The sequence below is a fragment of the Bufo gargarizans genome, chromosome 2, assembly GCF_014858855.1.
Source record: "Bufo gargarizans isolate SCDJY-AF-19 chromosome 2, ASM1485885v1, whole genome shotgun sequence".
NCBI lineage: Eukaryota > Metazoa > Chordata > Amphibia > Anura > Bufonidae > Bufo > Bufo gargarizans.
This window is the reverse complement of record NC_058081.1, coordinates 607,144,509-607,168,586: the sequence shown is the minus strand read 5'-3', so window position 1 is coordinate 607,168,586 and position 24,078 is coordinate 607,144,509. Positions and strand designations below refer to the sequence as shown.

The 24,078-nt window shown below is 43.8% G+C and overlaps 1 protein-coding gene across 1 annotated transcript in view; it reads right to left on the bottom strand.

Annotated features, from left to right (window-relative positions):
* Nucleotides 1-1,774: 1,774 nt before the first annotated feature.
* ACAD8 (acyl-CoA dehydrogenase family member 8) overlaps nucleotides 1,775-24,078 on the bottom strand; it is a 25,317-nt gene continuing 3,013 nt past the window's right edge. The window contains exons 3-11 of the mRNA XM_044282005.1: nucleotides 22,006-22,175; nucleotides 19,177-19,286; nucleotides 18,591-18,667; nucleotides 16,016-16,153; nucleotides 10,102-10,237; nucleotides 9,621-9,718; nucleotides 9,387-9,539; nucleotides 6,096-6,198; nucleotides 1,775-2,463 (exon numbers count right to left, since the gene is read on the bottom strand). Coding sequence (XP_044137940.1) covers nucleotides 2,411-2,463; nucleotides 6,096-6,198; nucleotides 9,387-9,539; nucleotides 9,621-9,718; nucleotides 10,102-10,237; nucleotides 16,016-16,153; nucleotides 18,591-18,667; nucleotides 19,177-19,286; nucleotides 22,006-22,175 — 1,038 coding nt within the window. The 3' untranslated portion in view covers nucleotides 1,775-2,410. The remainder of the gene's footprint in view (nucleotides 2,464-6,095; nucleotides 6,199-9,386; nucleotides 9,540-9,620; nucleotides 9,719-10,101; nucleotides 10,238-16,015; nucleotides 16,154-18,590; nucleotides 18,668-19,176; nucleotides 19,287-22,005; nucleotides 22,176-24,078) is intronic.

Below are 24,078 nucleotides of genomic sequence, written 5' to 3'. Positions count from 1 at the left end.
TACTGCAATGCTATTCCCAGTCACTTAATGGGAGCAGTGATACAGTAACCAGTTCTGAACTAAGGTTACTTTTGCGGACCTGTCATGGATCTGCAAAAACATTTCCGTTACAATAATACAACCACATGCATCCATCTTGAACGGCTTTGGTTGTATTATGTCTTCTATAGCCATGATGGATCCGTCTTGAACACCATTGAAAGTCAATGACGGATGGATCCATTTTCAATTGTGTCAGAGAAAACGCACCACATCGCGGACAGAAAAACGTTGCTTGCAGCATTTTGGTGCATTAGGTTTCAGTTTTGTCCCCATTGACAATGAATAGGGACAAAACTAAAGCGTTTTCTTCCGCTATTGAAATCTTATGACGGATCTCAATAGTGGAATTGAAAACGCTAATGTGAAAGTAGCCTAAGCTGTATGGTTCTGATGCTGGAGCTACTCTGAAACAGCTAATCAATGGAGGAGCATCAGCCCCCTGCAATTTAGATATTGATTGCCTATCCTGAGGTAAAGCCATAAACGGTAAAGGAGTGGACAACCCCTTTAATACATTTGCTAGATTGTGGGCTGCCTTTAAGTCATCTTGGACCACTTTTTGTGCCATTTTTTACCTAAAACAAAGAAACCTGAAAGACCTAACCAATTTTCTTGCCCCTTTTGAAAATTAGTGAGATGAGTGAAAAGTCACAAATGAAAATGTAGCATAAATTACTTGACAAATTCCCTACACTGTCCAGTGAAGTGCAAAAAGTGTCTAAAACATAAAATTGCAAATTGTGCCAGAATTTTATAAATTGATAATATTCCAGAATTTAGATAAAGCAAATGCCCAATGTGCTCGATAACTCCCCATACACACCACAATTGGCAGGTAAACCAGCTTTTCACAGACCATGAACAGCATATAAATCCTCTGCCTGCTCCCTCTCTGCCAGTGTATCTGGTATTCTATTCCTGAGCCAGGCTTCTATGGGCAGAGCAAATGATTGAAGTCAGACCAAGAAGAAAGTGACTGTAAATACCATGCACAGTAAACAGAGGTTGGCGCCAGCTCTAGTCTCTGAAGCCAACATGTGCCAGCCAGAGTCTAGGAGAACTCTCTGTGTGAGAGGTTTGTAGAGGCCATGATGATGTGTAGAATCCTGGCAGTAGGCAGCACAGACGATCGCAAGTAAGTTAGGTCAGAAATATTACTTTATTATACATATATTCCCAAATACCTTTCATTAGTTTTAATGGCTCATTTTGTATAGGGAGCAATCTTTGGCAGAAACAAAATGGCCGCCATCCTATTAGTACACACAAAACCTGTCCTAATCACACAGCAGAGGAACATTTAGATAGAGGAGGCTGAGACAGCTCTTTCATACTTGTCAGGGATTATGATCCTGAATACAGATAAGATCTTCAGTGAATCTCTGTAGGAATGGAGTTCATGAGGAGACATGAAGTACAGAGAGGACGGACTATAGCGCAGTGTTGTGAAGCAACTTGTCCTGCTGTGTGATTAGGACAGGTTTTGTTTGTACTAATAGGATAGCGGCCATTTTATTTCCCCTGATTGCTCCCTAGAATAAACAAGCCATTATAACTAATGAAAGGAATTTGGGAATATATTTATAATGACGTAATATTCAAGTATTTTCATTTTCTTAATTCCCAGAGAACCCCTTTAAGGTTGGCGGAAGTCTCTACTTAAAAATCTATTTGGGACCCCTATAATTTTATTTTTGCTTAAGTAACCGTAGCTCCCAAAAAGGCAAAATCGAAACATACAAAACAATGAATTTATAGATCCTGTTGCTCCATCTGTGGTCATAAATAGAGGTACAAAGAAGACAGACATGGGGGCTTTTTCAGGAAATCCAGGGACATCTCATAGTTGTGTTGTGGGGAGACCGATGGTATGTAAGGGATTAAATGATCGGTACCAGAGTTATCTCTAATCCAGCTTTTGTCAGTTGTATGTTACAGCTAACTCCTGCTGCTCCTGAGCCCGCGTCATTCCTGAGCCGTAAGTGTATAACGGTTTGTGTTAACGTCCTACTGTGCCATATATGTATTTTGCGTAGGGCAGGAAGAGGTTAATACCAGATAAGAACTTTATAAAGGGGTCCATACAGCGTCTAACAGATCAGCAGGCTGGCCATACGGCTTTACACAGATTCCAGCTTTGCTTTGGGGTCCCTTCTACAGGGGGTTAGGCCGGCACATTCACAACATATAAATATAACGCAGACACCAAAGAGTCACCAAAATAGAAAAAAAACGGCCCCCTCCCAGGCAAGGTGCAGTTGGTATATTGCTGATCAGTCCTGAGCGTGCTGCAGAGTGTGGTGTTCTCCTGAGGTAATCCTCCCACCGGCGAGGGTCATGTCACTGAGAAGGGAGAGGAGCCACTTGTTCATCCCTGTAAAATGTTTCTGGCCACGATCATCCGCATCACCTCGTTGGTTCCTGAGGTCGGAAATAAAATATTCATTAGTGTCCCCTCATATCCAACCTCCATGCGGAGATACTACCAGCTATTCGAAGTCTGAGGCCCAAAGTCAGAGGCTGCCCTACTGAGAAATCAAGATGACGACATTTTCTGTCCTACTTTCAGGTGCAGTGTTATCATTGAGACCTGGACCCTTACTGGCCTCAGTAGCCGGACATGTTTTCACTAGATTCTCTCAGTAGTGCAGCTGCACATTCATTTATTTCAAAGGATGAGGAGCTGCTAGTTCTAACTATACCTGTACGTAACATCCGTGCTCTATACACACTTATATAAAATAGACATACATTGCTGCGGTTTTTGACTATTTCTGTCATGTAAGCCCCGAGCGAAGCTTCTGACGCAGATGTGAAAGGAGCCTAAGAGTTAGGGTACTTTCACACTAGCGTTTTTCTTTTCCGGCACTGAGTTCCGTCAAAAGGTATCAATGCCGGAAAAGAACTGATCAGGTATATCCCTATGCATTCTGAATGGAGAGTAATCCGTTCAGGATGCATCAGGATGTCTTCAGTTCAGTCATTTTGACTAATCAGGCAAAAGATAAAACCGCAGCATGCATTTTTCCCCACAGGAATGTATTAGTGCCGGATCCAGCATTCAAAATACCGGAATGCCGGATGTGAAAAAAGATACAAGACGGATCCGTCTGTCCGCATGACAAGAGGAGAAACGGATCCGTTCTTGCAATGCATTTGTCAGACTGATCCGCATCCGTCTCACAAATGCTTTCAGTCACATCCAGATCGGCGGATCCGGCGGGCAGTTGCGATGACTGAACTGCTTGCCGGATCACACCGGCGCAAGTGTGAAAGTAGCCTTATTGATGACACCCTCCAAGTCCTGTTTTGATGTGTAGATGTGGGCAGGAAGAATATAAACTCTCTGTTTAAATTAAACAGGTTTTAATTCAGAGGTTTTTCAGGCTCCTGATATTGATTACGTGTCTTCAGGATAGGTCATGAATATCTGATGGGTGAGGGTCTGACACCCCGCACCCCCAGCGACCAACTTATCACTGTGTTTTGCTTAATGTTACATAGGACTGCAGGTAACATCTACTACATTATAAGTAGTGAGAGCTATCACTGTGTTATCTGTGGTGTTACATAGGACTGCAGGTAACATCTACTACATTATCTGTACTCAGAGTTATCACTGCAGCCTCTGGTACTGGAACTAGCACTTTGAATGGAACAGGGAGCACAGCTCAGTTAAGATGTATAGGCCATGCCAGGTTACTGCAGCCCAGCTCCCATTCACCTCAGTAACCCACCACGGCTGCTACACTTTGAACGGAGCTGTCCTTACGGTTCTATTCAATGTGCTAGCACCAGTGCTGGAGGCTGCAGGGAACAGCTGATCGTGGGGGTGCCAGGTGTCAAACCCTCACCCATCAGATATTAATGACCTATCCTGAAGATAGGTCATCAGTATCAGCAGCCTGGTACACCTCTGAATTATCTGTAATGTGACATAGGACTGAAGGATCATCCATTACAGTACATTATCTGTACTCAGGGACTTATCACTGTGTGATCTTTAAAGGGGTTCTCCGGGAATTAAGAAAATTAAAATCCTTAAATATTACTTTATTATAAATACATTCCCAAATACCTTTCATTAGTTATAATGGCTGGCTTTATTAAAGGAGCAATCATTAGGAGAAATAAAATGGCCGCCGTCCTATTAGTACACACAAAACCTGTCCTAATCACACAGCAGGACAAGTTAATTCAGAGCACTGAGCTAACAAGCTGCCTCAACCTCAATACATACATACATCTGATAAGATATTTAGCTGAATCTCTGCGGGAATGGAGTTCATGAAGAGACATGAAGTACAGACAGCAGAGACAGGACAGATTGTTGTAAAGTGGGGCTGTGGTCATGGAGACTGAAAACAACGCTGCTCATTAGCCAGACCACCACCTCCTCTATGTACTTCATGTCTCCTCATAAACTCCAATCCTATAGAGGTTCAGCTGAATCAGTTGAAGATCATATTAAACTGTATTCAGGATCATAATCCCTGACAAGCAGAGCAGAGAGGAGGATGAGGCAGCTCTTTACCTCAGTGTTGTAAAGTAACTTGTCTTCCTGGGTGATTTAGGACAGGTTTTGTGTGTACTAATAGGACAGCGGCCATTTTATTTCCCCTGATGATTGCTCCTCAGACAAAACAAGCCATAAGGTATTTGGAAAAATATTATATAAAAAAGTAATATTTAAGTATTTTCATTTTCTTAATTCTCGGAGAACACCTTTAATGTTACATAGGACTGCAGGTAACATCTACTACATTATGAGTAGTGAGAGAGCTATCACTGTGTTATCTGTAGTGCTACATAGGACTGCAGGTGACATCTCCTCCTTTTCCCTCTTCCTCTACATTGCTGTGTCCCTCCGTTTATCATCTTGCTACCTGTGCAGGATATCAATTCCCAATGGAATTTGGGCCATAAATGACTAATTAGTGGGGGTCCAGTGTCCCTGCCGATCATCATGTCCTAGGAAGAGGCCTCAGCGCTCACGGAGAACCAGCCTCTTCTAAAAGCTAACACTCGGGAACCCTGCCAATCTGATATTGATACCTATCCAGAGAATAGGTCATCAAAACCAATTATCGGATAACCCTTTTAAACACCAACGGACAGCCATTTTGTGGAGGAGACATTAATAACTTTTAGGAATTCAGGATGATGGTGGGGTGGGGGGACCTGGAGTACAGAAACCCATGATCAGTATTGATTTTCTACAATATTGAGGTATGGCAGTGCCCATTACAGCTTGGTGTAATGTTCATGTGTGTTAAAGGAAACCTGTCATCAACTTTATGCTATCCATACTAACAGCAGTATAAAGTAGAGACAGGTGAGTAGATTTCAGAGGTCTGTCTTTTATAAGTTAAAAGTAAGTGGTTGCCGAGAACCAACATCACAATCATTGCAGACTGGGCCTGGAAAAGAGTCCCGGCCACCTGAGAAGAGTCCTGGTTATTCACGAATCCCTGCTCTCCTGCCCACCTGCTGATGACTGACAGTCTTCTACCTAGTTTTCTCCCTTTCTCTCTAGGAGAGAACTGCCAATCATCAGAAGATGGGGGAGAGCAGGAGATTATAATAACCAGGACTCTTCTCAGGTAGATTTGACTCTTTTCAAGGCCTGGACTGTAATGATTATGATGCTAGTTCTCGGCAACCACTTACTTTTAGCTCATGAGTGACGACCGCTGACATCAGCATTTCTGTCAGTATTTTATGCTGCCCTCAGTGAGGTTAACATAACGTTGATGACAGGTTCCCTTTAAAATCTGCACTGCAGTCAAATTTATGCAGTGAATTGTATTAAAACCATGTGGATGAGATTTCTTAAAATCCAAATCCACTATCCTGGCATGGAAACACTGGATTTGTTGCCACAAATTTACGTGCAGCAAATCTGCAGCATTTATGTCCCATGTGGACGTACCCTAACATTTCCATGTAGCTATAGGGTAGGCCCCAGAATCAGTTCCTCTGGTGGGCCCTAGGCACCCCAGTCTAACACTGTGCATACAAAATCTTTGCTCACTGTCAGCTGTAACACGTACCCTCGAGGATCTGATGAACGCGGATATCCCGGACAAACTGCTGGACAGCATAGTCTTTCAGGTAGCCATAACCTCCATGCATCTGCAGAGCCTGGTTACAGACCTACGGACAGAAAAGATCATTAAGTGGAGCCACCTTGGTGCAGATCTGGAGTTACAGCCTGCATTCACCATTCTCGAGTCTGTATTTGCTAGGGCGGCAGAATAAAGCTGGCCATACACATTATACGTATACAAGAAAGGTGGGTTCAGCTGACACAGTAATACACTACTAACACACTACTCACAAAAAAAGTTTGGGATATTTGGCTTTCAGGTGAAATTTATGGAAAATGTAAAAGTTCCCGCTACAGTGATATTATATCATGACAGTAGGGCATTTAAGTAGAAGCATGTAATGGTGATTTCCTCATCTCAAACAATTTTTTTGAAACAAAAGCCAACACCAGTGGTGGGTATACCCCACAAAAATGTCAGTGTCTCAATCACATGTCATGTGGCCTTGAGCATCAATTACAACTTGACTACGACGTCTCATGCTGTTCACAAGTCCACTTATTGTCTTCTGAGGCATGGCATCCTACTCTTCTTGAAGGGCGGCCCTTAGGTCATTGAGGTTCTGGGATACAGAGTTACAAGCCTGTACACGGTGACTAAGCTGATCCTATAGGTTTTCAATGGGATTCAGGTCTGGTGAAAATGCAGGGTACTCCATTTGAGGTACCCCAGTCTCCAGCAGCAGTTCCCTCATGATGCGACCTCGATGTCCCGGTGCATTGTAATCCATGTAGTTGAAATCAGGCCTGTGTTGTTCATGCAGGGGCACAATGACTGGATTCATTATGTTATTCAAGTAGTATGGGCTTGTCACTGTACCACTTACAAAGTATAGGGCAGTTCAGTAATGACTAGACAAACCTGCCCACACTGTAACACCACCAAAGGCTCGTCTGGTGACAACAGTGGCTGATGCATAGCGCTTTCCTTTATGTCCCCAACATCAATTGGCGGCCATCATTTCTGAATTGACTCATCAGTGAACAGCACTGAGGCCCACTGGTCCCTCTTCCAGTGTAGATGCTCCCTGGTGCATGCAAGACAATGACGCCTGTGGTCAGGTATCCTTGCAGGTCGCCTATAACGCAGACCACGCTGATGTAAACGGTTTCAAATGGACTGACGTGACACTTGGGTGCCATTCACCTCCCCTAAATGTGCCTGGAATTGTGTGGCATTCATCATCTGGCTCCACAGGGCATTGATCACAATGAAGCGATCATCAGTGTGGGATGTGACCCGAGGATGTCCACTTCTATGCCTTTCTGTGACTCTTCAGTCTCTCTGTATCTCTGTTGCATCCTGCTGATGACACTGTGACACGGGTAGGCGGGCACAGATGCGTTTTGATCAAAATATATTGGCTAAGAGTCTCGGATTTTGTCATATCAGAGTGAGGGCTTAGTTTATATATTAGTACATTATTTTATCTTTTCTGCGAATTTTTTATAAATGTATCCATGGACATTTGCATATTTATTTATCATATCATGCAGGATGTTTTTATATTTGCTTTTTATCTTTTTTTTCTGTGATTTTTGTTTATGTTGTAGTATACAGTTGAGGGGTGGCACCTTCAAGTGTAAATGTGCTTCTATTTTATCCTGGGAGTGGCATTCTTGTGCACTTTTGCCCCCCCCCCCCCATCACAAGGCTGCCTTGATTAGATGGTACATATGGCTGTGCTTGCTCCTCCTCTCATTGGTTGCTGGATGCACATAGAGGTGGCTATATGTGCAGGGTCTGCTCTCCTGAATGTAGATGCCCATACGGCATAGGTAGGTTTAGAGTAGGACCTGACTGACTGAGACAACCTTGGTGAAGGTAGGCGGGCACAGATGTGTTTTGATCAAAATATATTGGCTAAGAGTCTCAGATTGTATCATATCACGGTGAGGGCTTAGTCCATATATAATGCTTACATCTGTTATGTAAGTGCATTATTATCTGTTTTCTGTGATTTTTTTATGACACTTTTTGACACTCTAAGCTCAGTAGCTCACTTGTGCAAACAGTAGGACATGTGCATTCAAAAGTTTAGACTGCTTTCACACAGTCAGTGTTGGATCAGTGATTTTCATCAGAGATTCTGAGCCAAAAAACAAAACAAAAACAGGAGCAAATATTCCCCTTATACCTTATGTCTGTGTAGGCTCCACTCCTGGTTTTGGCTCACAATCACTGATCAATCAAACACTGACGGACTGAAACCTGCCCTGAGGAAGGGGCACATTTATTTTCTTTTACATTTATTTTTAATGCAGCTGATACCATTGGACTGTTGATGAAAAGTGGCAAGGAATACTAATTACAGTCAGTGGAGTCCGTCTGGTGCCCTTAGTGTCAGATATTTTCATTCTTCTTAGAGCAGAATAATGGAAATCGTTAGCTCAAATGTGAAAGCAGTCTTACCTTACAGGCTGCAGCCACCTAAAGGGTATACTCGCAATACCCATCATGACGCCTGACTGTGAAGTGCTGAAGATGGGCCAGACCACAAGCCACAAGAGGCCGAAACCGCAGGAACAGATGCATCAATGTTACGCGAGTATTGATCACCTTAATAGGCAGACATTATTTTTTCAGGGGCACTACATGTGTGGCACTAATTTCAACCGCATTATACCTATGACACTATTTTCAGGGGCACTGCATGTGTGGCACCAATTTCAACCACATTATACCTATGACACTATTTTCAGGGGCACTGCATGTGTGGCAGTAATTTCAGCCTATGACACTACTTTCAGGGGCACTGCATGCCGGGCATGTTTTTCAGGGGCACTGCATGTGTGGCACTAATTTCAGCCGTACTATACCTACTTTCAGGGGCACTGCATGCCTGGCATTATTTTCAGGGACACTGCATGTGTGGCACTAATTTCAGCCGCACTATGCCTACTTTCATGGGCACTACATGTTGGTATTTTCAGAACACTACCTTCAGGGTCAGTACTTGACATGCGGCACTATTTTCAGGACTCTCCCTAGGTGGCTACATGTGAGACTATTTTCATGTGAAATACATCAGTGCCATGTTGTACCCGAGACTCCACCATAATGGGGCATCATACAGTGAATGACAGTCTGGTCACATTGGTGATGCAGGAGAGCGGTAAATAATCTACACATTTAACTTCTATTGCTTGGAATAAAATGTCTGACAATGCGATACCTCGTGGTCTTGTGGTAACATACTAGAAATGGTAAACTTATTCCTTTGTGTCTGCTCACCTTAAAACATTCGTCCGTAGCGTATAATTTTGCCATAGCGCAGAGCGTTGCCGCATCGTTGTGGTCTTCCTGCAGAGCTCGAGCCGCATGACGTACAATGAGCCGGGCAGTAACCAGCTGTGTCGCCATCTCTGCCAGTCGGAATTGAAGATACTGAGGCAAAAATATGGTTACCCAATAAAACCCGATGATGAATGTATCCTATATAAGTAAGGTACAGTAATAGAACATTACCTGATTATTAGCAAGGGGCTCCCCAAACTGCTTCCGCACTACAAGGTGATCCCGAGAGAGTAATACTGAGGCGTGGGCTGCACCAAGCGAACAGGATGCTGGAATATAATATAAGCAAGCAATATAAGTCCGAGAAGAAAGGCACAACTTGAATGTCCTAGACCAGGCATGCTCAACCTGCGGCCCTCCATCTGTTGCAAAACTACAACTCCCAGCATGCCCAAATAGCCTACAGCTATCAGCCTACAGCAGGGCATTGTGGGAGTTGTGCTGGAGAGCCGCAGGTTGAACATGCCTGTCCTAGACCGTCCACCTAACTTCCAACATCTTCCCCGCCAACGATGACAACCTAGATAGTCTCTACCATATCAGTTGTGCAGTTTTGTGGCTTAGTGGATCCCAGGGTGTTAGGCCCTGGCTCAGATTTGTATGCAACCCTTATAGCAATGTCAGGGCACGGTAGAGATCTACAGGCTCTTACCTATATTTATCCTCCCTCCATTCAGTCCTCTCATGGCAATGCCGAAGCCTTGGCCTTCCTCCCCGAGACGGTTTGTCACAGGGACGACACAGTCCTCAAATATCACCGCTCTTGTTGGCTGCGAGTTCCACCCGACCTGTGGCAGAAATCATTGGTGAGCATAAGAGAATGTATTACACCAGGACACAGGTCCAATGAACATACACGTAGGATCATACCCTGAATGGCCTATAAATCAGCACTAAGGCTCCATTCACACGTCCGTGGTGTGTTGCGGATCCGCAACACACCCGCCCGGCACCCCTATAGAAATGCCTATTCTTGTCCGCAAGCTGCGGACAAGAATAGGACATGTTCTATCTTTTGCGGAGCTGCGGACCTGAAGATCGGGGCTCCGCATCCATTCCGTCCCCATAGAAAATCAATGGGTACGCACCCGTTCCGCAAAATTGCGGAACGGATGCGGAACCCATTTGTGGACGTGTGAATGGAGCCTAACATACACAGTTACATACAACAGTCCATGACAGTGCAGATTGATATGTAGTCCTCATAAGGGAGCGTTACCCAGCTTTCTACAGACACTGAACGTGTGTAAATGCTCTGGGTCTGTAGAAAGCTGGCTGACAACTGTCATGGCTTCAGACGTAACTAGGTAAACCACTGTATTTTTATGCAATTCAGGACCTTTAGAAAGCGGTGTCGCTATCCCTATGGGTGCTGTCATAGTTGTCATTCATAATTTTCACCCAAAAGCAGATTATTATCATTCCCCTATGCCAGTTTTCTGGCAATAAAAAGTCCCAAACTTCACGTCTGAAACTTTTAAAACACCACTTGTGTAGACATTTTATACACAAGTGGGGTTTTTCGGTCGCTCGTGCCACTTCCCGAAAAGGGGGCATGGTGAATCTTTCAGTAACAAAATCCCTATAAGGCTGAACTGGACCTGAAAGTAGAAAAGTTAGACTTCCGCTGCTGAGCTCAGCCGCTCTTCATGTCTATTATCAAATCCCCAAGCAATGGTGATATCACTAAGGGGAGAGGCATAAGGTGGTTCTGCTACTCACACAGCCTTATGACCCGTGAAAAACCTTGGGAATTGATTTGCACTGATTTATAGACGTACATTCATGTCCTGTTACAAAAAGGATTCAGCAATTCTAATTGTTAATGTTTTACAGAGGAAATGTCGCTCCAGCTTTGAGCTAAGAGACCAAAGGTGAATGATGAAAAGGTTGGGTTTCATATCTACATGTCTCACATGGTCTATGTATGAAGTCTGTTAATGGATGATGTCACAGAGGACAGTTTGTAGTAGTGGATGATGATGTCACAAATGACAGTGAGCTCACAGTCTATCTAGCAGTCTATGTATATAGTCTGTTAATGGACGGAGATATCACAGAGGACAGTGAGGTCACAAAGTCAATGTATGCAGTTTGTTACAGAGGGTGATGATGTCACAGAAGACAGTGAGGTCACACAGTCGATGCATGCAGTTTGTTACAGAGGGTGATGATGTCACAGAGGACAGTGAGGTCACAGTCTATGCATGAAGTTTGTTACAGAGGGTGATGATGTCACAGAGGATAGTGAGGTCACACAGTCTATGTATGCAGTTTGTTACAGAGGGTGATGATGTCACAGAAGACAGTGAGGTCACACAGTCTATGCATGCAGTTTGTTACAGATGGTGATGATGTCACAGAGGACTGTGAGGTCACACAGTCTATGCATGCAGTTTGTTACAAAGGGTGATGATGTCACAGAGGACAGTGAGGTCACACAATCTCTGTATGCATTTAGTTACTGGATGATGATATCACAGAAGACAGTGAGGTCACACAGTCTATGTATGCAGTTTGTTACAGAGGGTGATGATGTCACAGAGGACAGTGAGGTCACACAGTCTATGCATGCAGTTTGTTACAGAGGGTGATGATGTCACAGAGGACGGTGAGGTCACACAGTCTATGTCGTCTGTTACTAGATGATGATGTCACAAAGGACGGTGAGGTCACACAGTCTATGTATGCAGTTTGTTACAGAGGGAGATGATGTCACAGAGGACAGTGAGGTCACACAGTCTATATATGAAGTTTAGTACGGGATGATGATGTCACAGAGGACAGTGAGGTCACACAGTCTCTGTATGCAGTTTGTTACAGAGGATGATGATGTCACAGAAGACAGTGAGGTCACACAGTCTATGCATGCAGTTTGTTACAAAGGGTGATGATGTCACAGAGGACAGTGAGGTCACACAGTCTACGTCGTCTGTTACTAGATGATGATGATGTCACAGAGGACAGTGAGGTCACACAATCTCTGTATGCATTTAGTTACTGGATGATGTCACAGAAGACAGTGAGGTCACACAGTCTATGTATGCAGTTTGTTACAGAGGGTGATGATGTCACAGAAGACAGTGAGGTCACACAGTCTATGCATGCAGTTTGTTACAGATGGTGCTGATGTCACAGAGGATAGTGAGGTCACACAGTCTATGTATGCAGTTTGTTACAGAGGGTGATGATGTCACAGAGGACAGTGAGGTCACACAATCTATGTATGCAGTTTGTTACAGAGGGTGATGATGTCACAGAGGACGGTGAGGTCACACAGTCTATGCATGCAGTTTGTTACAGAGGGTGATGATGTCACAGAGGACGGTGAGGTCACACAGTCTATGCATGCAGTTTGTTACAAAGGGTGATGATGTCACAGAGGACAGTGAGGTCACACAGTCTATGTCGTCTGTTACTAGATGATGATGTCACAGAGGACGGTGAGGTCACACAGTCTATGTATGCAGTTTGTTACAGAGGGTGATGATGTCACAGAGGATAGTGAGGTCACACAGTCTATGTATGCAGTTTGTTACAGAGGGTGATGATGTCACAGAGGACAGTGAGGTCACACAATCTCTGTATGCATTTAGTTACTGGATGATGATGTCACAGAAGACAGTGAGGTCACGCAGTCTATGCATGCAGTTTGTTACAGAGGGTGATGATGTCACAGAGGACTGTGAGGTCACACAATCTCTGTATGCATTTAGTTACTGGATGATGATGTCACAGAAGACAGTGAGGTCACACAGTCTATATATGAAGTTTGGTACGGGATGATGATGTCACAGAGGACGGTGAGATCACACAGTTTATGCATGCAGTTTGTTACAGAGGGAGATGATGTCACAGAGGACAGTGAGGTCACACAGTCTATATATGAAGTTTGGTACGGGATGGTGATGTCACAGAGGACGGTGAGATCACACAGTTTATGCATGCAGTTTGTTACAGAGGGTGATGTCACAGAGGACGGTGAGGTCACACAGTCTATGGATGCAGTTTGTTACAAAGGGTGATGATGTCACAGAGGACAGTGAGGTCACACAGTCAGTCTATCTATGTCGTCTAATACTAGATGATGATGTCACAGAGGACAGTGAGGTCACACAGTCTATGTATGCAGTTTGTTACAGAGGGTGATGATGTCACAGAGGACAGTGAGGTCACACAGTCTATGCATGCAGTTTGTTACAGAGGGTGATGATGTCACAGAGGACGGTGAGGTCACACAGTCTATGTCGTCTGTTACTAGATGATGATGTCACAAAGGACGGTGAGGTCACACAGTCTATGTATGCAGTTTGTTACAGAGGGAGATGATGTCACAGAGGACAGTGAGGTCACACAGTCTATATATGAAGTTTAGTACGGGATGATGATGTCACAGAGGACAGTGAGGTCACACAGTCTATGTATGCAGTTTGTTACAGAGGATGATGATGTCACAGAAGACAGTGAGGTCACACAGTCTATGCATGCAGTTTGTTACAAAGGGTGATGATGTCACAGAGGACAGTGAGGTCACACAGTCTACGTCGTCTGTTACTAGATGATGATGATGTCACAGAGGACAGTGAGGTCACACAATCTCTGTATGCATTTAGTTACTGGATGATGTCACAGAAGACAGTGAGGTCACACAGTCTATGTATGCAGTTTGTTACAGAGGGTGATGATGTCACAGAAGACAGTGAGGTCACACAGTCTATGCATGCAGTTTGTTACAGATGGTGCTGATGTCACAGAGGATAGTGAGGTCACACAGTCTATGCATGCAGTTTGTTACAGAGGGTGATGATGTCACAGAGGACGGTGAGGTCACACAGTCTATGCATGCAGTTTGTTACAAAGGGTGATGATGTCACAGAGGACAGTGAGGTCACACAGTCTATGTCGTCTGTTACTAGATGATGATGTCACAGAGGACGGTGAGGTCACACAGTCTATGTATGCAGTTTGTTACAGAGGGTGATGATGTCACAGAGGATAGTGAGGTCACACAGTCTATGTATGCAGTTTGTTACAGAGGGTGATGATGTCACAGAGGACAGTGAGGTCACACAATCTCTGTATGCATTTAGTTACTGGATGATGATGTCACAGAAGACAGTGAGGTCACGCAGTCTATGCATGCAGTTTGTTACAGAGGGTGATGATGTCACAGAGGACAGTGAGGTCACACAATCTCTGTATGCATTTAGTTACTGGATGATGATGTCACAGAAGACAGTGAGGTCACACAGTCTATATATGAAGTTTGGTACGGGATGATGATGTCACAGAGGACGGTGAGATCACACAGTTTATGCATGCAGTTTGTTACAGAGGGAGATGATGTCACAGAGGACAGTGAGGTCACACAGTCTATATATGAAGTTTGGTACGGGATGATGATGTCACAGAGGACGGTGAGATCACACAGTTTATGCATGCAGTTTGTTACAGAGGGTGATGTCACAGAGGACAGTGAGGTCACACAATCTCTGTATGCATTTAGTTACTGGATGATGATGTCACAGAAGACAGTGAGGTCACACAGTCTATGTATGCAGTTTGTTACAGAGGGTGATGATGTCACAGAAGACAGTGAGGTCACACAGTCTATGCATGCAGTTTGTTACAGAGGGTGATGATGTCACAGAGGACAGTGAGGTCACACAGTCTATGCATGCAGTTTGTTACAGAGGGTGATGATGTCACAGAGGACAGTGAGGTCACACAGTCTATGCATGCAGTTTGTTACAGAGGATGATGATGTCACAGAGGACAGTGAGGTCACACAATGTCTGTATGCATTTAGTTACTGGATGATGATGTCACAGAAGACAGTGAGGTCACGCAGTCTATGCATGCAGTTTGTTACAGAGGGTGATAATGTCACAGAGGACAGTGAGGTCACACAGTCTATGTATGCAGTTTGTTACAGAGGGTGATGATGTCACAGAGGACAGTGAGGTCACACAGTCTATGCATGCAGTTTGTTACAGAGGGTGATGATGTCACAGAGGACAGTGAGGTCACACAGTCTATGCATGCAGTTTGTTAAAAAGGGTGATGATGTCACAGAGGACAGTGAGGTCACACAGTCTATGTCGTCTGTTACTAGATGATGATGTCACAGAGGACAGTGAGGTTACACAATCTATGTATGCATTTAGTTACTGGATGATGATATCACAGAAGACAGTGAGGTCACACAGTCTATGTATGCAGTTTGTTACAGAGGGTGATGATGTCACAGAGGACAGTGAGGTCACACAGTCTATGCATGCAGTTTGTTACAGAGGGTGATGATGTCACAGAAGACAGTGAGGTCACACAGTCTATGTATGCAGTTTGTTACAGAGGGTGATGATGTCACAGAGGACAGTGAGGTCACACTATGTAGCTACCTAGCAGTCTATGTATGTAGTCTGTTGCTGCATGCTGATGTCACTATGAGGTCACTGGTCATGACTGTGATGTCATTCAGGCTATGTAGCATGCTAGTGATGGCTGGTTACAATATGAAAATACCAAAAGAAGCAAAGTCCTAGAATCTGTAACTCCTCTCTTACCTTTTTCTCTTTCTTTCCAAAGCTGAGCCCTGGTGTCTCTTTTTCTACCACCAGGCAGGATATACCCCGAGATCCGCTGCCCCCTGTTCTACACATCACTACATACACATCCGTGTCACCACCACCGCTGATAAATGCCTGGAAAGAGAGAGAAGCACTTTACTGATATTGCTGTAGGCCCCCATACACATTAGACTATTGTGGTCAAACATGCCATTTTCAACAAGCTTGGCCAACAGTCTAAGGGTCCATTCACACGTCCGTAGTGTATTGCGGATCCCCAATACACCCGTCCGTCACCCCTACAGAACTGCCGGGGCCGCGCTCCGGAAATGCGGATGCGGACAGCACACTGTGTGCTGTTCGCATCCATTCCTGCCCCATAGAGAATGAATAGGTCCGCACCCATTCTGGATAACTGCGGAACGGGTGCGGACACATTCTATGGATGTGTGAATGGATCCTAATGTGTACGGGGTGCCCTTGATTCTCCACCGGCAAAGGATATTGAGGGAGAGATGGACTGGGTGCGTTACATTTTAATACCCAATCATTATGTTTTCCCAGAAGATAAGCTGCCACCATAGATGTCTGGCAACAGCTTTCTCCCCTCTCCCCATCGAAAACCAAACAAATCCAACAAATTGAAAAAAAATATATATCTGGATCAACAGACATCATGTTAACTATATCAATGCATACATGTTGCTCTCCAGTGTAATTTTCACCCTTTTAGCTTGTTTAACTCACCTCTCTGCAGCTCTGGAAAGTGTCACCAAAATGTATTTTCTGCCAGTTAAAACCAGATGGTAACGTATCTCCCTTTTTTCTAATCTGGTTTTATTTTCTGATTGCAGATTTATTTATCCTATTTCCTGAACAAGATTATGGGGGAGGGGGGGGGGAGGCATCTTGCCTGAGCTGTTCTTACCAGCATTAAGAAAATAGCTTTACGGCAGCCCCATGGTCCATAGACACAATGGTCTGGAGGGGTCCTCATTGACTTCTATGGGAGTGTTTTCTGGACATGCTCTGTGACCTGTGCGGAGGTCATTGTACAAGGAAAGAATAGATAAGATTTTATTATGAACTACTGTGAATGGTGGATCCTGTCTATATGTATACACAGAGGTGATATCATTACAGGTAGCATTGGAATGACAGATAAGCAGGTAACTGCAGTAAAGTGATCTGTACAGACCAAGAAGTGGCTCCTATTATAAGGCTTAGTGGCCAGCACGAAAACTGCAGGATTTTATGGTTTTTGTTTAAACATCACAAAAAATTATAAAAAAAATGTGTTTAACATAAAACATAATTAAAAATAATAGGTCATGATGACACATTCCCTTTACGTTTCTGAGGGCAGGCATCAGCTCCTCACAAGTGACCATCAGGCTTCTGCATCAACCAGGAGCATACTGCGGTCAGCTCTTGTAATCCCTGCCCTCCACCCCCAATATCTGAAATTGGGTTTTCATCTCTTCTTCTCCTGCACAGACACACAGCTCCAGCGATTCACACTATGGTATGCAATACCCCTACACACAGCTCCAGCGATTCACACTATGGTATGCAATATACACACACACACAGCTCCAGCGATTCACACTATGGTATGCAATATACACACACACACAGCTCCAGCGATTCACACTATGGTATGCAATATACACACACACACAGCTCCAGCGATTCACACTATGGTATGCAATACCCCTACACACAGCTCCAGCGATTCACACTATGGTATGCAATACCCCTACACAGCTCCAGCGATTCACACTATGGTATGCAATATACACACACACACAGCTCCAGCGATTCACACTATGGTATGCAATATACACACACACACAGCTCCAGCGATTCACACTATGGTATGCAATATACACATACACACACAGCTCCAGCGATTCACACTATGGTATGCAATATACACACACACACAGCTCCAGCGATTCACACTATGGTATGCAATATACACATACACACACAGCTCCAGCGATTCACACTATGGTATGCAATATACACACACACACAGCTCCAGCGATTCACACTATGGTATGCAATATACACATACACACACAGCTCCAGCGATTCACACTATGGTATGCAATATACACACACACACAGCTCCAGCGATTCACACTATGGTATGCAATATACACACACACACAGCTCCAGCGATTCACACTATGGTATGCAATATACACATACACACACAGCTCCAGCGATTCACACTATGGTATGCAATACCCCCTACACATACACACACACTTTCCTTCTCCACTGTCTAGAGGGCTATACTGTATATAACTATATACTTCTATGAATTTAGAAGTAGGGATGCCTGGGACGCTTTACCTGCTTCTCTATGATATCCCTATGAGGGGAAGGGAGCAGAAGCTATTGAGCATGTTGGTCGACCACTCAATGCAGGAGAAGGTGGAACAGAATTTTGGCCAGATGAGAAACAGCAGAGGGCGCTACCAGAGAGCAAAATGTAAAAGAACAAGCCATATTTTTATGATATGTATATTGCAATACTACTTTATTTGCACAAGAAAGGCACCTTAGATCCATTCAAGATGTAGTGATCGCCATCTCGTTTTGCAGATGTCAGCAAAGAAGCTGCGTCACTTCCACTGCCTGAAAGAGAATAATACAGAATGCATTGTATAAGGGAGAAATGAAGATGTACTGTACAGCTCAGCTATAGAACACCCATTAAGGGTCCATTCACATGTCTGTAATTTGGGTCCGCATCTGTTCTGCAATTTGCGGAACGGGTGCAGACCCATTCACTTTCAATGGGGCTAGAACGGATGCGGATCTGCATCCGCATTTCCGGGATCTGCATCCGCATTTCCGGGATCCGCATTTTCGGAATCTGCAATTTCGTTCCCGAAAAAAAATAGAACATGTCCTATTCTTGTCCGCAATTATGGACCAGAAAAGGCATTTTCTATTATAGTGTCGGCGATGTGCTGTCCGCAAATTGCGGATCGCACATTGCTGGTGTCCGTGTTTTGCGGATGTGCAAAACACTTACAGACGTGTGACTGGACCCTTAGAATGTAAAGGACAGATCTACACATGTGATTACATGTGATGAAGTATAGTCTGAGGCTGAGACCCCACTTGTGATCAGATCTCACCTGGTTCTGTCAGACAGTAAGACGCAAACTTCTCCATAGTGCAGAGAGAGGGGCAAAACCGATGTCTCTGCTCATCGTTCCCAAACGTATCAATCATCCAAACACACATACTGCAGAGAAACGAGAGATATGAGTATAAAGGACATTACTGTAGGAAATACATGACACCGCTCGTGCATTAGTGGGACATGATAGGCGTTGGATTAGCAGATAATTTGGATTATCGGATGATCATAGAAAAGAGCCTTCAGAAAGAAAAAATAGCTATAAAACAGCCTGTGCCTGCTGTAGTGTTCACAGGGAACAGTAGGAGTAATAAAGAGAAATATTCTATTCCCTAAATGATTTTTATTAAGGGAATCCGTCACCAGCGATCGGTCACTCATTCCTGTGGCCAGCCCCTCCATGGCCACTTTGCCAATGCCTGGCCTTATCAATCAAAGCAACGAGGGAATGGCTGGCCACAGAAAGTAGTGAAGCTTGGGTGTAATAAGAGCAGTGGTGATGCCCTCATTGCACCAAAGGACTAATTTGCATATTAAGAAAAACTATGGAGCTTCAGATCAACAAAAGAAAAACTGCGTTTTAATCAGGTGAACCCCAGCTATGTGTCTGTGCCAACAGTGTGAGAGGGAGGTCTCTGACAGATTCCGTTAATATCCGTAAATATCTGCTCTTTTGATGATTTTTGTTTTATTTTTAAAAACTAAATAGTTAGAAAATTCTGTCTGTATATATATATATAAAAATTGGACCTCTGAGATCCTGAGAATGAAGGGGCTGGGGTAGCGTTGAGTTCCCATCACTGTTTCTCACCAGTACAGTGGCATCTGCCTTCCTGTCTGCAGCAGTACACCAAACCTGTGCTCCCTTCATTCTCCGGATCAGTAGGCCAACCGATCATAAAATTATAACATATCCTAGTGATATGCCATTTAAAATATAAGGCTACTTTTACATTAGCGTTTTCAATTCCGCTATTGAGATCAGTCATAGGATCTCAATAGCGGAAGAAAACGCTTCAGTTTTGTCCCCATTCATTGTCAATGGGGACAAAACTGAACTGAACCAAACGGAGTGCTCCAAAATGCATTCCGTTCCGTTGGTTGCGCTCCCATCGCGGACAGAATAATACTGCAAGCAGCGTTTTTCTGTCCACGATGTGGTGCGGAGTAAGATGGATCCATCCTGACACACAATGTAAGTCAATGATGACGGATCCGTTTTCTCTGACACAATAGAAAACGTATCCGTCCCCCATTGACTTTCAATGGTGTTCATGACGGATCCGTCATGGCTGTAGAAGACATAATACAACCGGATTTGTTCATGACGGATGCATGCTGTTGTATTATGGTAACGGAAGCGTTTTTGCAGATCCGCAAAAAACGCTAATGTGAAAGTAGCCTAACATTATGACTGTCGGCAGCAGCAACTAGGGGGAACTTACTGCATACAAGCTATCAATCAGAAAACAGTATGCAGCTGGCTCCTATATGCCCTCTAGTGGTAAATACAAACAACCAACATGTTGTTATACACTAGATGACAAAAACATAATGCACCAAAAAGGAGTTTTGAAACTTTGTATGTGTGATGTGCAATGGTGATATACAGTCAGGTCCATAAATATTGGGACATCTACACAATTCTAACATTTTTGGCTCTATACACCACCACAATGGATTTGAAATGAAACAAACAAGATGTGCTTTAACTGCAGACTGTCAGCTTTAATTTGAGGGTATTTACATCCAAATCAGGTGAACGGTGTAGGAATTACAACAGTTTGCATATGGTCGTGTATTGAGCCAAAAATGTTAGAATTGTGTTGATGTCCCAATATTTATGGACCTGACTGTATGTAAGTGATAAGTTTACTGGGGAAAGCTACAATTAAAAGGAGGCTTTAGTACCCTGTTGGTGCCTTTATTTCGGATACAAGATGAGATACGGTTGGACATGGAGTCATACTGGTCCCATATGGTATCCTGAGGCACATTTGCGCACAGATGTTGCAGCTAGGCCTGTAGATCCAGCACACTCGTAGGCTGCTGAAGCTGGTGTCCTACTGGGTCCCATAAATGCTCGGTTGGCAATACATCTGAGCAGGTCAATGAAAAGTTTCAATCTGGCGGACACATTCCTGGAAAACCCTTACTGTGTGTGGCCGAGAATTATCCTACTGAAAAATGCCAGCTGGAAGCCCTTCCATGAGAGGCAACACATGTGGTCGCAGGATGTCTTGCACATATATCATTGAGCTGTCACCAAATGTCGTATGTAATGGCTCCCCAGATCATCACACCAGCAGTTGGGGCAGTGCGTCGCTCCACAATAAGGGCAGGATAAATGCGATCACCATGAGGCCTTCATACACAAACCCAACCATTCTTGGAACAGAACCTGGACTTGTCTCTAAAGACAATAAGGGTCCGGTCCATAGAAGCCCAGGTTTCTCATTCACTACAACAACACAAACAAAGGCAACAGTGACTTGCTGTCAATGGCAGGACACATAATGGGCTCCATGACACTAGAGGCATGTCTAGCCGTCAACGATCTCTCACCAAGAGGTACACTACCCTAAGGTAGCCTCTGAAAGCCTTTCTATAGGGCAGTGGGGGAAGCACCTTTACGTTCTAAACAGATATTTAGACATTAATCACAACAGAATTCTGGATCTGAAAATAGCCTGATGAGACAAGGTGGAGATTCACTTTCAAGGGGTTATCTGGGGAAGCATCACTCTTGTACAAAACCTAAAAAGGATAAGAATCAGGTTGAACCGAAATTCAGCACAATGATCCAAATTATAATGTCTCATACTTGTGGATGCTCATATACGCCGTCGTGCTGACACAGCCTGTAGACAGTGCCTCAAAAATAATAGAAGTATCTAGACGAGAAAGCCCTGATCCTCCAACGTCAGGACGAATGTAAATCCCACCAAAGCCGAGCTCTGCTGCCTTCCGCATGGTCTTCACTGGAAATATTTCCTATGTAAAACAGAGAAACATTGCAGCCATTACTCTGATAATGATGGGGCAGATCGTCGTTTGGTCTAAAGTATATAAAGTATAAGTAGGTCTTGGTATAAAGACCCTCCAGGCACCCCTTTAGGGTACATTCACAAGACAGTGGAAAATGGCCATTTTGCATCAGCGTGTGCATCCATTTTGTGGCCGTCTATTTGCTTTTAACATCCGTATAATAATATTGTGCACCAATGTCGCGCAACAATTTTTATAATTGTAGTCTATGGTGTCGCACTGCGACATGCTGCGACGCGACAGTCACAGAAAAATCCATCTCGAATTGATTTTTTGAAACTGTCGCAGTCGCAGCATGTCGCAGTGCGACACCATAGACTACCATTATAAAAATTGTTGCGCGACATTGGTGCGACAAAATGTCGCGCAAAAAATGTCGTCGTGTAGACCTAGCCTAAATAAGTGTTTACAACATAGTTACATAGATAATACGGTTGAAAAAAGACATAAGTCCATCAAGTTCAACCAAGGGATAGGTAGGGGTGCGAATCCCAAAAGGAAGTGAGACTCAGATTTCTACACGTTTTCATAAGCATTAATGTCATTTACTTTCAAGAATTAATCTAAACCCTTTTTACACCTGTCCACTGTTCCTGCTGTGACCACGTCCTGAGAAAGTCTATTCCACAGATTCACAGTTCTTACAGTAAAGAATCTTTGATGCTTCTGGAGACTGAACTTGTCCCTCTCTTTTGAGCACATTTTACATGGAACAGTTTTCTCTGTATTTCTTGTATGGCCCATTTATATACTGTATTTGTATAGGTTAATCATGTCCCCCCTTAGACGTCTCTTCTCAAGACTAAATACATTTAATTATTTTAATCTTTCTTCATAACTAAGACCCTCCATGCCCCTTATCAGTTTAGTCGCTCTCCTCTGTACTTTTTCCAGCTGCAGTGCATCCTTTCTATGGACTGGTGCCCAGAACTGAACTGCATATTCCAGATGAGGCCGCACCAGCGCTTTGTAAAGTGGTAATATTACATCCCTGCCCCGCGACTCCATGCCTCGTTTAATGCATGACAATATCCTGGTGGCCTTAGAAGCAGCTGATTGACATTGTATGCTGTAATTTAGTCTATGATCTACAAGGACACCCAAATCCTTCTCTATAAGTGACTCTCCCAGTGCTACATCACCTAGGACATATGAAGCACGGAGATTATTACTACCAAGATGCAGAACTTTACATTTGTCCACATTGAACCTCAGTTGCCAAGTTGATGCCCAATCACTCAGAGTGTTCGTCAGCTTCCATAGACTATACAGTACTACATAGCTTAGTATCAGCTGCAAAAATAGAAATGGTGCGTCCTCGATACCATTAATAAATAAATTAAATAATAAAGGGCCCAGCACTGCATATTGGGGTACACCTTTTAGTAATTTAGAGATAAAAATGACTATTCAGACAAAAACAATTAACCCTTTGTGACAGAATGTCTGAATATTTTTTAGTAAAGACCAATAGAAAGAATGATTTTGATACCAAAATGAGTTAAATGCAAGAATTAAAAAAAGGTGCCTTTAAGCCTTATTAACACGTCAGTGATTTCCATCAGTGATTGTGAGCCAAAACCAGGGTTGGAGCCTCCACATAGATACGGTAGAAGGGAAAGATCTGCACCTGATCTTTGGTTTTGGCTCAAAATCCCTCATGGAATACACTGACTGTGTGAATAAGGCCTTACATATCATTAGTTGTAGAGGATTAGACATTCACTTCACGGGAGCTGAGCTGCAATACCAGATAACCCATAGACCAGATTTGGAATGACTCACCAGAAGGTCCAGGGCCAGCCTCTGATACTATAAACATACAAAGGGGAGTCCCAAACCAGGAGAC